This window comes from Melozone crissalis, unplaced genomic scaffold, assembly GCF_028551555.1.
Source record: "Melozone crissalis strain CALT ecotype California unplaced genomic scaffold, PUWL_Pcris_2 ptg000007l_1, whole genome shotgun sequence".
Classification (NCBI taxonomy): Eukaryota; Metazoa; Chordata; class Aves; order Passeriformes; family Passerellidae; genus Melozone; species Melozone crissalis.
This window is the reverse complement of record NW_026535785.1, coordinates 7,238,397-7,255,002: the sequence shown is the minus strand read 5'-3', so window position 1 is coordinate 7,255,002 and position 16,606 is coordinate 7,238,397. Positions and strand designations below refer to the sequence as shown.

Below are 16,606 nucleotides of genomic sequence, written 5' to 3'. Positions count from 1 at the left end.
GCAGCGGGAGCCCAGCCCACCCCATCCCGTCCCGCCTCCAGAGCCGGGGAGCACAGCGCGGGGCAGGGAGCCTTTATTACAGCAAAGCTGCGCAGCGGACAGAGAGGGAGACAAAGGGACCGGGGTTCCCCGCTCAGTCAGTTCTTCAGTTCCCCCAGGCGGAGCCTGGCAAAGTCCGTGGCCAGTTTCAGGGCTTCCTGCAGGCAGCCCACGTTCTTGCCTGTTGCCTGTGCAGAGATGTCCTTTCCACCTCCTTTGCCGTCCATCAAGCCAGACACTTCCTGCACCCACTGGCTGGCCTTCAGGCCCTTATTTGCAGTCTCCTGGGCAGGAAGAGAAACCCAGCGGTCAGCACTGCTAGCAAGTGCCCCACCCCGTGCCTACCACCCCATGAAGTCCTGACTCTTCCCCTTCCCTATCTGCAGAGCATAACCCCTCTTCCCTCACTTCTGCAGCCTGACAATAAGCCCAACCATAAAGGCTGTGGCTCTTGCCAAACCCCAATCAGTTCTGGCTGTGTAATGTTAGATAGTTCCTGCCTGGAGGCTGCAGTTCCTCCATGGACGCTCAGGGAAAGGCAGCCACACAGTCTTGGCATTACCTGGGGTACTTGACACAGGCAGGTGATCCTGCCAGCTTCGGTATCCACAGCAAAGAGCATAGCAGCAGTCTGGGGGGAATTAGTCTTGAACAGCTTCAGAGATTCATTCAGGGCCTGCAAGAGAACAAAATCATTATATGACTGCCTCCCTGCACTTGCACCCAGCCCAGCTCCAGCCCCAACAGCACCCACAGAGACCTCAGGGATCAGGAATTGCATTAAACCAGCCAGCAGCACTCTGCAACACTCCTTCTCCCAAACATCAGCCATCTTCACATTCCTGGCAGTGTAAAAGCCTTGGCAGGGGACATAAACCCTGCCTGTGTACCCCAACGCAGGAAGGAGAAGATGCTTTTATTTCCCCACCTTGAGGTATACAGCAATTGGCAAAATCAGCCCCAGAATAAACCTTTGCCTGAGTGTACTGGCTGGAGGGGAAAAAGCTCCTCCCAGCAGAAGGGAACAGCTGTTCCAAAGGGAGTCAAGAGTACTCAAACACAGCATGAAGAGCCTGCAAGAGTTATCAGACACAGCAGGCAGGGAAGAACCAGGGAGACTGCCACACATTCTATTATTCTCAAGGAGACCATCATCCCTCACTCACACAGACAGCATGATGCAGCACAGAGCCCCAGGAGTGGGTTCTCTGGTGAGCAAAGCAGTGCTGCTCTGGGTGGATTGGGAACACACAGCTCCCTGGGCTGCCAGCACTGCCATCCCATGGGATGCACCCTTCTGCCAGGGAAAATGCTGCAACAGCACCCACTGGGAGCAGAAGCGTGGGTATCATGGTGATGCTGGTGGCCACAGAGAGTGAACAGGATCAGCTCCAAGACTCTCAGAGAGGAAATTTTAACAGAGCATTAGCACAGAGTGGTCTAAGCCCAGGCACAACCAGCTCCCACTGCCTGGCACTTACTGGGCTCAGCACTGTGACACAACACACACAACAGAGCATTCATTCCAACAGAAATCACTTGGAAAAAAACATGTGTGGAGGAGGGAAGGAGGAGATTCAGCCCTGGCCAGGGAAGATCTTTAACCCAGCTGAGCAGACAGTGCTGGGGGCAGCTCTGCCTGGTCCTGTCCACACCCAGCCCAGGACAGCACTCCTGGAGCTGATCTGCAGGGGCCACAAGCATCACGACTTTCATGGCTCAGCAGAGCTGCTGCTCTCAGTCCCTTAAGTGCATTTCAGTGTTGTGACTGCTGCAGAATGAGTCTTACCTGGGACACAGTGGGATTTCTGCTGGGCTCCAAATATACCAGCATGGCTGGCAACTCAGCAAGTGGTCAAAACCCCACTACCCCTGCAAGCCCATGTGCCAGTCAGGAGGTGGGACACAAGAGAATATCCCAGTGGTCCTTCCCCCTTCTCAGGGATGGCAGGTGGCAAGAGAGACAGCTCTGTATCACTGAACCACCTCCCCAAGTGATGAAAGACCATCCAGCTTCTCCTCAGAGAGAAGGAAAGTTGCTGAGGACAGATCAGACTTTCCCGTACCTTTGCAGAGGCTCCATTTTCCATTTCCATGATGACCCATGGCTGGTTAGGATGACTCTCAATAACTTGCTTGGTCTTCTCCAGTACCTGAGGACAACAGTGTTCAGCCACTAAACCATCCACACTGTGTATGGACACAAGAACCACCTGGGCAGAGCAGGGACAGAGGTCCCCAAGCTGCCCAAACACACCCACAGCCCAGCCTGGAGCAGCCTCACACTATGAAGCCAGGAGGAATGTACTCTGACAGGAGGTCTGTGGCCTGCAAGACACCATGTTGTGCATGATTCCTCCTCCAGAAAACTCCACTGGGATCCAGGAGGAAGCCAGCACCCAGGGGCACTGTTAGGGCAGGAACAGGCTGCCATGCTGCAACCCAGGGAACAAGCACAGAGGTAATTCTGCTTCAGGAGGCAGCAGGAGAAGCTGGAAGGCTGAACAGTATGAGGGGCACTCCCACACATCAATTCTCCTCCATCCTGGACATTAACAGAGCTCCCAAAGGAGCATCCCACAGGCCTCCCACACTGTCCTTCATTCCAGCCCACAGCTCACTCTTTTCTGGATGTCAGCTTTGCTTGCTCGGTCCAGGTCATCCATGACCTTCTTCAGTGCTTTAACAGCCTCTCTCAGTTCATCCTTCTGCCATTGTGGGATAACAGCAGTGGCCAGAGTCTGCAAAAGAGGAGCAGGAAGAGAAGGTTAAAGGCACAGTAATCATGGCAAGAGATGCAGCACCTCATGAACTCTGCCTCAGCTGGCAGAGCCCAGTAAGCTCCACTCCTCTCCCAGTGCCAATGACCTGAGGAAACAGGTGCTGGCTGCAGCACCCATGGGATGCAGGGCTGTTGGACAGGATCAGGAAGGTGAACTCAGGCCTCATTAATACCCACTTCTGGCAATCAAGGTCCCTTTCACTTTGGGGAGGCAGAGCACTGCTACCATCCTCACCTCACTGAGATCTGTGATCTCCTTCTGCACATCTTTGTTGGGAGCTGTCTGGACCTTCACCTTGGCCTCCAGGGCTGACAGCAGTTTCCTGAGGCTGTCGACTTTCCTGAGGGCCTAGGAGGATACAATCTGAGTTAAATCAAGCTGGAAGATTGAGCAGACTGGGCTTTTGGTCACCCCAGAGTGCAAAGAGGTGAGTAATGCTGGAATGCCCCAGGATGGAACTTAGTAACTCTTGGAAAGCCACAGGGCCAAAGCAGGCAGCACCTGACCAGAACCAGGGTGTGATGCTGGCACATGGGCTCCAGGTCTCTTTCCTTTGCCAGGATTGCCAAGATCCCCCCAAAAGAGAAATCATCTCCTCCATGAAACCCTTTTCTCCCACTTTAGGGAGCACCAGCCCACATCCAAAGTCATTGCCTCCTGCAGCAGAGGACTGGATTCTCAGACTTCACCACTCTCCTGCTGGCCCTGCCAGCTGCTGAGAGCTCTATATTGGCAGCAACTCTGAAAAGCAACCTGAGCTAACCCTGGAGCCATCCCACACACCCACCAGGTTTGTCTGCCACAACACCTGCAGCTGAGACTTCCCTCTCTCTTCCCTGCTCTGACTGTAGTACAGCCAGGGTCTCCAGAACAGTCTTTGGCAACAGCAGCACCCTTTTCCATGAGTCCCTCAGAGGATACTGTGCAAATTTGAACAAAATGAACTTTGGCACAGGGTTAATAGGTGGAATTTCACAGAGGACCTCTCCTGCCTACCCTTACCTTCCGAGCTTCAGCCCCGGTGACTGCAACTATCCTCCGGATGCCTTTAGCAATTGCTTCTTCTGAAACAATCACAAAGGGGCCAGCATGGCTGGAGTTCTGCAAGTGCCTTTGTAAAGAACCCAGACAGACCCACAAGAAAGAGTTAGAAGTCCACTTCTCATCTCAGCAAGAATCAGCAAAGAAATAAGACACCCTTCCTGCCAGGGAATTGCAGCAGTGTGGGGACAGGCAGAAAAAACAACCAGTGCTGAAAGCAAATGAGTAAGGAAAGGGTGGTAAGACCTGCACTGCCAGAGACCTTGAGTGAGGGCAGGGGCAATACAGGCAGTTTCCTGCCTGCAAAAGGTAATTTTAAACACTGATTGACTCAGGACTGGGAATGCAAAGGCACATCATCACCACCCCCTCCATCCCTGCCCTGGCTCTGCCCAGTGTATGCTCATGACAGGAGCTCAAGCTCCACAGAAACTCCTCTCAGCCACCCTGGACCTCCCCCAGCCTCTCCAGGTACTCACGTCCCTCCACAGAACTCAATGGAGGTGATGGAGCCCCCAGGGCCAGAGGGGTCAGCCAGCAGCTCCTCCACAGGGATGCCAATGGAAACCACACGCACAGGATCGGGGTAGGTCTCGTCAAAAACTGCCCGAAGTCCTTGGATAGCTTTGGCTTCTGCAAGAGGGCAGTCCCTGGCATACACAGTCTGCAGGGACAGCAAAGGGATGCAGGTAAGAGTCAGTCATGTCAGCTGTGACTGAGGGCCCACATTCCCAGGGAATTTCTTCCTCTGAAAGATCCTGGAAATGTTGTGCCTTACCTGAGATGGGGCTTGTTGGGCTACAAGAATCACAAAGTTATTAAAAGACGTCTCATCTTCAAAACTCCCCATACCACCTGCTCAGACTCCCTGTGTGTTACTGCACATGCAAATGGTTCCAAGCACAGATTCCAGGGTCCTTCAGGGTCAGCTCTGATACTTGGCACCAGACAGAGCAACTCTCCTGCCATTGGGCACACATCACTGGGTTGTCAATTTGCACCCAGGCCTGCAAAACTACTATGCCCAACTTCCCAGCTCTTGCAGCTGATGTGACACTACTGCAGGCATGGGAACACCTCAACCCTACAGAGGGCTTGAAACCAATGAACCAAACAATCCATATGGAGTTTTCCCACTCAAAACCCTCTAAGGTGATGGCAATCTGTGCACAGTACTGCACCAGCAGCTCGGAATCCTCCTGTGCATGCCAAACTCCCAGCATCCCAAATCATCCGAAACAGGGACTCAAGGCATACAACGTGTCACCCATACCCACCTTTGACTCCTCGATCATCTGGTTGGCAATCCCCTCAACCTTCTTGATTTCCTGTGTGGACAGGGCTCCCTTGGCCGTGAAGTCGAAGCGCAGGCGGTCGGGAGCCACCAGGGAGCCCCTCTGGTCGGCCTCCCCCAGCACGGAGCGCAGGGCGAAGTTCAGGATGTGGGTGCCCGTGTGGTTGCTCATGACCGGCCTCCGCCTGGCCTGAGGGAGGAAGCCACTGTTGGATGGGGTCCCACAGCCCACAGCCACAACCTCCTCCAGCAGCCAAAGGGGAGGGTAATGCCCTGCTCCAACTAAATCCTAAACTAGCTCAGGACACCAGAAACAACTGATCACACTTGCTGCCTTGGAGCTTCAGCTACAGGAGTTACCCACCAAATCTGTGTGTGGCTTTTTTCCTGGCAGTTCCCTTGTTTGGTCTGTGTGGAAAGAGGCCAAGGACAGATCAGGACACAGATAACTAATTTCTGTTCCTCAGCAGGGAAAAGCACTTCAAGATGGAAGCCTTCCCTCTTCCTCTAAAGATGCTGCCTCTATAGGGAAGGGAAATTCATCAGGCTGACTGTGCTCAACCCAGCACTCCCTCAGCAAGCTGAGCCCACAGGAGCAATGTTTGGACTGGGACAGACAGCCCAGGCTCTCTGCTGTTGTCCCCACATGGTGGAGCACCACACATGTTCTCCCTGCAAGTCCCAAAATGACCCAAATGACCCAAAACACATGATCCAAAATGTGTTTCTGCCTGTGACCAGCAAACCCAGCAAGAGTGGCTCTGAGCTAGCTGGGCATTATCTGCTTTGTGGTAGGAGGAAGCCAGGTGTGAAGCAAGAGAGACTTGGAGTCAGCCAGACACTGGTTGATTGTGTGATGCAGGGAGGGCAGGACCCAAACATCAGCCCCCCCCCCCTCCAAAATTCAGAAACAAAATCCAGAGAAAAGAGACAAGCCCATGTGTTACACCATGTTTTAACTCACCTCATCAATAGTCAGGTGGACCTGATCTCCTACTTTCAAGCTCCCATACAGAGTTCCTATGTGCAGCACGTAGCCTCCCCGGACCTGAACGTTCTTCACAGTGAATTCTGTTTTCTGTACAAAGAGGGAAATGCCCCATGTGAGCAGGGGAGACATCCAGGCAGAAGTCTGAGCTGCAACTGTAAAGGTCCCAGCGAGGAGCTAGAGTGGTGTGTGTGCTGGAGAAAGCTCAGTGTCCCCAGGCACAGCACACAGCAAAGCAGAGAAGTGAATGAAGGTGGGGCACAGCTATGGGGCACAGAAAGAGCTCCCCACCTCAGCTTCAGAGCATTGCCCTTGGGCTTGGCAATCCCAGCACCACCACCACCACAGGCACCCACATTCTGATGATAATAGCACAGAACTGAGCTCCTCAAGGAGCAAGGGGAACAAAACCCCAGCACATCCATGCCATGCTGCAGCCCTAGAAAGGAACCCTGTGCATTGCATGACATCAGATATGGACAGGAAATTGCTGGAGCTTGCTTGGCCCCTTCTCCCCTGTGCCCAGGCCCCGAGTCAGACTGAGCCTAGCAAAAGGCTCTCAGGCCCACTCACATCCTCCCTGCTGTCATCATCCTTGACCATGTAGCCCTGGTCGTAGATCTGCCCCCCCTGCTCGGCGTAGAAGCAGGTCCTGTCCAGCACTATCCCGCACTCCTGGCCCGTGGAAACCTCCTCCACAAAGGTCTTCTCCCTGCGGATGGCCTTCACTGTGGCCACGAGGCTCCCGAAATCTGCCACCAGGAGGACAGGCAGTGTCAGTGAAACAGGAAAACCTTGTAGACACCACATGGGAGCAGAATGTTATAGCAACACCTCCCAGTTATTGCAGGAGCTCATGGCACAAATCCCCACACATCTGCAGGGGATAAGGAGAGAGGAATAAGGCAGCAGCTAGTTGGAAATCTCATTTAGTGCCCTCCTAGGCAGGGACTGTCACTGCCTTCCACACCTATGCAGCAAAAGTCAGCAGCACACATGGCTATGAGCCTGCAGCCTCCTGAATCTCCATCAAATAAAAACTAGCAGAAGAGCCAGAGTGAGCAAGCCAAGGACCCTCCAACTGGCCAAGCAGAAACTGCAGTCTCCTGCAGCACTGGCAAAGGAGCAGCTGAGAAACACCAACATAGGAGTGTGGAGACATAAAGCTGTAGGAACAGGAATTCCCTTAATTTGGCAATGGCAGTACAGTAGCCCCTGAACAGTCTGCTGTCTTTCTCTCCTCAATTAGTAACAAGCAGACTATTCACTTGCACAGCCTCCCACTTCCAGGTCCATGTCCCAGGAAAGGGGAGCCCAGAGGTACATGCCAGGGAAGGTTCAGGAGCAGAACATGACTGTGAGAAGGTTTTTCATACCATAGGTACCACTTGGATCTGAAGCATAGTTGTATTTTGGTGAGTCATCTGTCACCTCCAGCCCTCGGGCTCTCAGCTCTTCAATGGCATAGATGTCCAGCATGAGGAGATCTTCCCCTCCAGCACCCTTGCCCTGGGATTTGAGCTGCCAAGGAACAAGGTTTGAGAAATGACCTGCCAAATACCAAGGTTTAAGAAACACTAATGCATGCCAGCCTAGCTGCACATCTCACTCACATCCCTCAGCACTCCCTGATTTAGAGCTCTGCCCTGGGAAGCTGTGTGCCAGCACCTGGAGCGTGCCAATTTTTCTAGCTTCAGAGCATCCAGTTCCAGCATGCAGACCAAGTGGGCCTGAGCCCAGTAAGGACCAGACAAGTACCCAGCTGGTCAATGCCACTCCCTGCTGCTGCAGCAAACATACTGGGAAATGCACCCAAGGTGCAGGCCTGCCTGGATACTGAGCCTTAGACAGGGAATAACTTCCCTAACCAGAACAGGACAGCAGAAGTGCTCCCAGCACTCCACTACCTCTGTCTGAAGGCTGAGCTCAAGGCTCCAGGCTTTGCTAGTGAGCAAAACCAACCCCAGCTGTACAGAATAGACATGATCCACAGCAACTGCAATTGTCCTGGATTTTCCCACAGAAAAAACTATGAGGTGTATGGGGTGTGAGCAGACTCAGTGAGATCATGACTGCAAACTGCAAGGAATGGAATTCTACCTGCCCACTCATAAACTAGCTTCCCCTGGAGCTGTTACTCACCTGAGCATTTTTTCGCTCCTCTTCAAAGCCCTCCATGTCTACAACAAGGCCCTTCTCCTCTGCAATCAGCCCAGTGAGATCGGCAGGGAAACCGTAGGTGTCATACAGCAGCCAGGCAGTGTCACCTGCAGGAAAAGGGCAAAGCAGTCACCTCTCATGTTCCCTGAGACACTGCTTCCTTCCTTGGTCCCCCCACCAGCTCCTAGCTATGGCAGGACAGTGAACAGGTCTGCAGAATGTGAACATCCCAAAGGCTCCTCCCTGGCAGCACAGAGATGTGTGTCTGGGCAGCTTAGAAACCACAGCAAGTGAGCACAGGCCAGAGAAGAGGTGGGTAGCTCAGCTCTAAGAGATGTCTTCTGACGGCAACTTTGTCTCCCTACCATCTTCCACCACCTCTAATTTTCCTACCCTTTCCCTTCTCCTAACTTCCCTAAGTCATTATGTAATCCCAGATAACAAATGCCTTTTGCTGCATCCAGACAGAACTCACAGCCTTACCAGGAATGACTTTACTGTCCCCAAGGCTCTGGATCTTCCTGTCCAGGATGCGACGGCCTCTGCTCAGTGTTTTCAGGAACTGATCCTCTTCTTCATTGATAATGTCCTTCACCATATCTGGGTCCTTCTTCAGCTCAGGAAAGGCATCTCCCTGCAAACCCAGGAGAAGGAGCCCTTCAGCATGGAGATCTGCACACCTCAGCAGAGGAAGTCTTAAGCAGATAGAGTGGAATAGGAGAACTTACCAGTGACTGCACCACCACATCAACCAGAGTAGCAAAGAACCCCTTGGGGGCATTGAGCTTCTCATGGGAGTAGCGCACAGCCCGTCGGAGAATCCGCCTCAGCACGTACCTAGGGAACAGCAGAGCCCCCCATGCAAATGTTACACACCTGAGCAAGTTCTAAGGGGCTCCAACAGCATCCACCTACCAGCACCCCCTCCCAGGATCAAGAGCACAGGGCTTTCTCCTCTTGTTTTCCCTCATGGCAGCAGCAAGGCACAGGTGAGGTGCTAGGCCCCAGCTCCATGATCCACACTCACTGTGAGCCTATGGAGTCCACTGGCACCTGCAGCACAGCCTCCCAGCCCAAAATTCCTTGCTTTTTCAACAGCAACAGTGCACCAAGCTGGGCTTTGTGACTTTCTGCCCACAGTCATCTTATCTGGGGCTGGCACAGCAGCAATGGTGCTCACAAGAACCTTCAGACTTGTGCATCATGTGGGTGTGAACCTTACTACAGCCATTCAAGCATCAAATATCTGAGCAAACACTCTGCTACCCACTGCTTTAATGACGAATCCAAAGAGATCCCAGAGCCACAGGAGATCCCAGAGCCTTGAGAGAAACCTTGGGGAACAGAATGGGAGTGGTGACAATGCAGCAGCTCCTTCTTACCCTCTGCCAGTGTTGTCAGGCCTGCCCCCGTCCGAGAGGGCCAGGGTGATGGTGCGTGCATGGTCAGCCAGCACACGGTAGGCCATGTCTATTCCATCAGCATCCTCGGCCCCAACCTGCCCCAGGTACGGCCTGGCACCTGTGCCCTGTGCAGAGGAGAAGGCAGTGGGCAGAGGGTACAATTACTGACAGTGGCACCATGGCAGAATTACAGGGGAGGGCCTCAGAAGCCAAGCCAAGCCAAGCCAACCCCACCACCTACAGCCACAGGAGAATATTTCTCTTGGAAAGAGGCAACACAGTGAACCTAGAGGAGGCACAGAGGGCTCTGCATGGTGCCACAGCCCACATCTCAATGGCAGAAAGCTCTCCAAACCAGAGGCAAGAAAATGCAATTTATCCCATCATTAAGAGCCAAAGAGAGAGGAAGAGGGAGGGTACAGGGAAATAATTTGTTTTGCACATTGGCTCAAGGACACCAATCTGGCATAACCTGCCCAGCCAAGAAACCTTTCAATTTCTGTCACACAGGAGATGCTCCCAGCTTTCCTCTTTTAGGATGTTTTTATCCATACCCCAGGGAAAGATACTGCTGTAACCATGCACTGTTTGCACATGGTGCAAACCTCCAGCCATGGGCACAGTCCCTCCACCCAGGCCCCCTGAACATGGCAGGAAGGCAGACAAGGACACAGGGGCTGTTGTCTGGCCAGTGGACTTAACACTGAAAAAAAACCAGCTCTCCAATTCCAGCTCTGGAGCTTGGCACCTCATTCCTTAGAGGTAGCAGGAGCCTAGGCTCTTCTCCCTGCATTTTATCCAGCATGATCCAGAGTCAGGAAGCTCTGCCTCCTCCATGGAGGAAAAAAAAAGGCTTGGACCTGTACACAGAACTTCCAGCATGGGGCCACGTTACCCATGCTGGACAATGGACAATGCAGGAACAGCACACAGGTTCTTACAGTGACTTGTTGTGGTTTATGGCAAAGAACTCCTGGCTAAGGGAATTTTTTACAGATCAGCATGTTGCAGGTGTGAGGCTGAAGGACAAATTGATTCTGGCTTAGCAGTACCACGTGCTCTCTAGCACATGGCAAAAAGATGGCACTTGGCCATGTTGGACTGCAGAGTATCTCCCACTGGGAGAGGACCATAGAGTGTCCATCAGGACAGTTCACAAAACTGGGGAAGCTGGACTGCTCACTGTCCTGTTTTCCCCTGGAAACATGGCCCAAGGCAGCAATTACTGCACCAGTCTGGGTTCCTACCCTTAGCAAAGTGCAAATGTGTGGGCTCACAGCAGCTGGGAAAGCACAGACCACCCTGTCCAACCAGTCCCATACATCTTCCAAAGAATTCAGGGAATGGATGCAGCTAGGTCAGGCTTCAGTTCATACCTTTTGGATGGCTTCAAAGTAAGGAAGGAAAAGGTCAGTGTCATAGTTGGACATCTTGTTCTGCAGCACAGAAACCAGCCTCTCCAGGCCCATCCCAGTATCAATACTTTTCTTAGGAAGGGGTTTCAGTGTCCCATCAGCTTCCCTGCCAAAGAAAGGTGAGATGTTATGGATGGAGGCTCTGCAGGGGGAACCCCATTTCTCTCAATCTCTGTAAGATTTAGCTCCATCAGATTTGTGACACAGGCCCATACATAAGCCACACAAAGGACAACTTTGATAAAATACAATTAACAAGACCCTAAGCAAGAACTTAGACCCAGAGTAGGCAACTTATTCCCTACTGAACACCTGGCAGATAAACAGAGAAAATATTCTCAGTTTGTCCCAAAAGCAGTGTGACCAACCCTTTCTGTACCAGTGGGTAAGGGGACAGAGCATGACAAAGTGCTCAGCTGCTGGATAACGGGGAACGGCGAGTAAGCCACAGGCAGCTGAAAGAACACACAGCCCAAGCAGCCTCCCAAACTGAGGTGGAGCAACCTGGCTCACCTGGAAGCTGGAAGCAGATCTGGCTCACCTATTGAACTGTATGAACACCAGGTTCCAGATCTCCAGGACGTTGGGGTCATCCTGATTGACCAAGTGTGAAGCATCTCTGTCCCCAATCCGGTCATAGTGGATCTCGCTGCAAGGGCCACAGGGGCCGGTGTCTCCCATTTCCCAGAAATTATCCTTCATATTGCCAGGCAGAATCCTGCCCTCAGCCAGCCTGTAAGAAGAAATTTTTCCTAATATCCAAGCCAAATAAATTACTATTGCTCATCAAAACATGCACCTTCCTCAGTGAAAGGCCTTACCCCAAATCCAACCAGATCTGCTTGCACTCCAGGTCTGGCTGCAGTCCTGCAGCCTCATTTCCACCAAAGTAAGTGACATAGAGTCTTTCAGCAGGAATGCCAAATTCCTTGGTGAGAAGTTCCAGTGCCAGTTTACAAGCAAGTTCCTGCAGAAGGAAACATGAGGTCAGCAAGTGAATGCAAAGACAACTTCTCTTCAGCATCCAAAGTACTGACTACTGTATGTATCAGCAGCTGAAAACTTTCTGACTTTTGATATAAGAAAGAAAAATTAATATATGTAGTGAAGAGGGCACAAGAAATATCTCACATGACTGTCTTGATGCAGCCAAGTTAAGGCCTAGCATGTTCACTGCCTCCAAAAATGCTTTTAATTCTGACTTTAAACACTACACTAGCAAGAAGCTTGGGAAAGGAAGTCACTATTGTATGACCACTCCTGTTTGAAGGTGAGTCATAGCTGCATAGCACATGTTAGTCCCCACATCTCCAGGACAGCCACCAAAATCTCCACCTGAAGACTCCAAACTAGCAGAGTTAATTTAATCAGCTTTGTAAACCTTAAGTAATTAATCCCAAATCATTCTGCAGGGTTGGGGCAGCTTCCAAGCTCATTTATTCCGAAGGAGCCACAAGCACCTCTTTGCCAACACATTCTCTTTCCTCTTGGCAACTGCTCTGCTGAGCTTATAGAGATGCATAAATCTGCGCAAGAGATTCAGAGCTGCACCCTGAGTGTTTTACCTTGAAATAATCCCCAAAGGACCAGGACCCCAGCATCTCAAAGAAGGTGTGGTGGTACACATCTTTGCCCACATCATCCAAGTCGTTGTGCTTGCCCCCTGCTCGGATGCACTTCTGAGTGTTGGTGGCTCTGCTCAGCTTAGCGAGCGGGTGTGAGGGGTCGATGGTATTGAGGAAGATGGGTTTGAACTGCAAGGAGAGAAAAAGGACAAGTGAACTGCTAAAAAAGCTGAGAAACTGAGGAAAGCACTCAGAACCTGTTTCCAAATGTTGCAAGTAACAGCAAGGCAGTGTCATGATATCACTAGTCTGAACATACCCAAAGCACTTTCAGAAACAAACCTGCTGCTCCTGTCCATGAGAAGGCTGCCTAGAACTCAGCACTCACACACACACAGGTGTTCCTAGAGCCCACCAAACCCCAGGCCTTCCAAAAGGGACTAAAAGCTGTCACATTCCCAGCTGTCAAAAATAAAAAACTGGGTGCTGATCTGCAGCAGAGCCCTTGCAGCATTCCAGTCTCAACCACTCTTCAGAGACACCATTAGTCATTTGTGCCGGGACTGCTGTGGTACCAAGGGTCAAGGAAACGAGACTGGCAGAGCTCTCACCATAGGAACCTGTTCCAGTGCTCTTGCCAGTTTTGTGAGAGCACAGAGGACTCCAGAGGACACACCACCCATCTCTCTGTGACCAGAAGGAAGGTGGAATAAAGAACAATTTTCCCAACAGCTCTAGAAACAGCTTCACAGGTTCCAACAGGATATGTTCGTAGGACCACAATGCCAGGGTAGGAATCCTACCTGATTCATACCAGCATTGGCAAAGAGCAGTGTGGGGTCATCCAGGGGGATTGTGGAAGATGAGTGCACATAGGTGTGCTGGTTTTCCCTGAAGAAGTCAATGAACCGTTGCCGGATCTGGCTGGCAGTGAGCGGGGTCTCCATCTGGAAGCTGGAAGTTGCCACTGTCCAAAACAAGTGGCAGGAAAGTGGCAAAACCTCGGTGCAGTCTGAACAAATGAAAACAAACAAAACTCTGATGCGCTGTCAGCTCAAGGGGAACATCAAGATCATACTCTCCAACTCCAGAAAGGGACTCCTCATATTGTTAAGTATGCACTGACACTTCTGTCCAACCATCAATCTGCCCCAAATAGTGGTGGCCTAAGCTGAAATTTCCTCTCTCCCAAACTCCCTGATTTCTGGGCTCTACCTCAAGTTGCCGGTTGTTTGAAAACACATTGTAATAAAGTATCAAACTCAAATGGATACTACATTTAATAGGATGTGTTTGCCTTACGAGGGACAGAGGGACTGCCAAGTCACCCAAGCATTCAAAGGGATTAAATGCAGAGTGAGGAGACATCATTACGGCTTTCCACTATTTAAAGGGGCTTATAAAAATGATGGACAGCAACTTTTTACATGGGCAGGCAATGATATGACAGTTTTAAGGGGGAACAGTTTTACACCAAAAAAGGAGAGATTTAGGTTAGATATTAGGAAGGAATTATTCCCTGCGTGGGTGGTGAAGACCTGGCACAGGCTGCCAACAGAAGATGTGGCTTCCCCATCCTTGGAAGTGTTCAAGGCCAGGTTGGATGGGGCTTGGAGCAGCATTGTGTAGTGAAAGGTGTCCCTGCCTATGGCAGGGGTGTTAGAATCAGGTGGGCTTTAAGGTACCTTCCAATCCAAACCCTTCTGTGATTCAATGACTAAATCACAGAACAGCCCAGTTTGAAAAAGATCTCTGAATACAGCCTTGTCACCCTCCTTGCTCAAAGCAGAGCCAGCTGCAGGGATGCCCGGCAGCCTTCCTTGAGAGACCCACATCCCTACATGCACACCAGAGCCAAGTGACAGCCTGGAGGGCAGCACCGCCCGTGTCCTACGGGCACGCAGGGCTGTCCCTGACAGCTCAGCGCAATGCGGATCCAGGGAGGGAGGCGAGATCCCAGCAGCCTGCTGGGCGCGGAGAGACGGGAACTCGCCACAGGAGCAAGGCCTGGGAGCACTCACAGCACACAATCAATTGGGCTGGAAAACTCCTCTGAGATCATCGAGTCCAACCTCGATGCTGCAGGAGGGAAGGACCCGAGGTGGGGAGAACCAAGCACAGCAGCGGCCCCAGGCCCTGTCAGAGCCTCTGCCCAGACACAGCCGCTCTCCAATGCCCGAGGAGCGGTGAGGGCACCGCGGTGTCCGGCAGCGCCGCCCGGCATCCCCCCGCGGGCCCGCATGGGGCGCGACCAGCGCACCGCCACCCTCCCGCCCTGCCCTCTCCGTGCCCCTCTCCCCTGTGCCCGCGGGTCCCGGCCGGGCCATGGAAGCCAAACCCAGCAGCCGGAGCTCCCCGGGCCCCTCGGGCCGTACCTGCGCGCCCACCGCCGCCCCTCGCTGCGCTCCTCCGGCCGCGCCGCAGCGCCGCTCCGCCCCGCCCCCTGCCGGACACCACCTCCCACTGGTTGCGGCGGCTGTCACTCTTCTGCAGAGTCCCACCCATCCGCGCGGCGCCCCGCCCCCGGCTGATGCAATGGCGGGACACGGCGGCCACGTGACGCGGGCGGGCTGTAGCCTCAGTGGGCGCCGCCATTTTAGGGGTGCTGGCCCTGCCGGCGCAGGGAGGTAGCTTCAGAAATCGGGTTCGGTCCCTGGTGTGCAAGGAACCGATAATGACACATCGAGTGAGACATTGTTTGATTCAGAGCTACCCCAGCCTGCGTGCTCGGTGGTATTCCACAAATCCAGCACACCCCACCGGACTTTCCATGCTGTTATTTATGCACAGAAATTCAGGATTAGTGACAGCCCTTCTGTTAGGATTGACCAGTATGTTCCATAAAACTCACATAACCCCAGCTGACTTCTACTCATGCTCAGGGCAAGGGTCTTTATGTGCGGAGGTTCTTTTTGATGTGGAGGTGTGATTTTCAGTGTTACAATGAAGATAGTTTATCTCTAAGAAGCACGGACCTGTGTATTTTGCCAAGTTAGCAATCCCTAAATCTTGTTAGTTCGGAATGTCCTTGAGTGAGGGATGCTGGCTGCTGCCTCTTCCAGCGATTAGCTCTCCTTTCCTGCTGATTAGGCTTGAAAGTATCCAAAGGTTTTACATCAAAGAACAGCCTGACTTAAGATAACACTGACTGACACATTGCACATTTTGCAACAATGATGCTGCCGGCTGCCATGGAGGGAGCCGGGAGCTGTGGAGCTCAGCCGGGAAGGGGCTGTGGCAGAGCAGGAGCTGGCTGGGGGTGCTGGAGGGGTAAGCAAAGCCCTGCTGGGGGATGTAATGGCTACAGGGTCTTTGCAGGGGTCTGCAGGGTCAAAGTCAAGGCTGTGAGATGCAGGAGAGGTCCCTGCATGGCTCTGGTCATGGAGCTCATGCGGAGGGCTAGTGGACCCAGGCCAAGGGGCACAGCATGTATGCAGGGGAGGTGCCACGGTGACAAAAAAAAAATCACTCTGAGGACAATCAAGCATTTAAAGGGGGTCTGGGAAGTCTGCAGGGTCCCTGGAGGGTTTTGAGGTCAGGTTCAAGCCCTGGGCAACCTGTTCCGAAGTCATTGCCGATCCTGCTCCTCCTGCTGTGCCTTAGAGTAGAGCTCTCTCAGTTCCTTTCTAACCTGGACAGTTCCCAGGTGCCTCTATAGCATTGAAGCCTGGTCTCATCTCTTCGCTGGCGCACACTTTCTGGCCCTGGGCTGTGATTCTGGAGCCATGAGTGTGCCTGTGCTGCTGTCCTTGGCCACCATCGGTCAGCCCTTTCCAAAGGTCACTCCCCTGCTTGGCACTGGCCCGTAGCCATTCCTGGTCATGCAGCCCTCTTTGCTTGTTTCTGTTGTTTCCTTCCCAAGGAGCCTGGAAGGAAAAGAGGAAACTCCAGTCTAATTTGTTCCTAATGGGAGCTCTG

The 16,606-nt window shown here is 52.6% G+C and overlaps 1 protein-coding gene across 1 annotated transcript; it reads right to left on the bottom strand.

The window, feature by feature from the left end:
* Positions 1 to 62: 62 nt before the first annotated feature.
* Positions 63 to 15,126, bottom strand: AARS1 (alanyl-tRNA synthetase 1). Its single transcript, XM_054269605.1, has 21 exons — positions 15,064 to 15,126; positions 13,492 to 13,700; positions 12,689 to 12,877; positions 11,945 to 12,090; positions 11,665 to 11,856; positions 11,085 to 11,229; positions 9,688 to 9,833; positions 9,034 to 9,142; positions 8,789 to 8,939; positions 8,288 to 8,412; positions 7,522 to 7,666; positions 6,719 to 6,897; positions 6,122 to 6,235; positions 5,141 to 5,347; positions 4,343 to 4,527; positions 3,825 to 3,933; positions 3,057 to 3,170; positions 2,661 to 2,780; positions 2,106 to 2,192; positions 602 to 715; positions 63 to 323 (listed from the first exon to the last, which is right to left on the bottom strand). The coding sequence occupies exons 2-21, from the start codon at positions 13,633 to 13,635 to the stop codon at positions 138 to 140; spliced, it is 2,907 nt and encodes a 968-aa protein (XP_054125580.1). The 5' UTR covers positions 13,636 to 13,700; positions 15,064 to 15,126; the 3' UTR covers positions 63 to 137.
* Positions 15,127 to 16,606: the final 1,480 nt, after the last annotated feature.

Excerpts from the sequence above, each read along its gene's own strand:
- AARS1 (XM_054269605.1), bottom strand. The coding sequence starts at position 13,635 with ATGGAGACCCCGCTCACTGCCAGCCAGATCCGGCAACGGTTCATTGAC. Across the intron at positions 12,878-13,491 it reads CCAATGCTGGTATGAATCAG|TTCAAACCCATCTTCCTCAA; the intron begins GTAGGATTCCTA and ends CTCTCCTTGCAG. Across the intron at positions 716-2,105 it reads AAAATGGAGCCTCTGCAAAG|GCCCTGAATGAATCTCTGAA; the intron begins GTACGGGAAAGT and ends GTTCTCTTGCAG.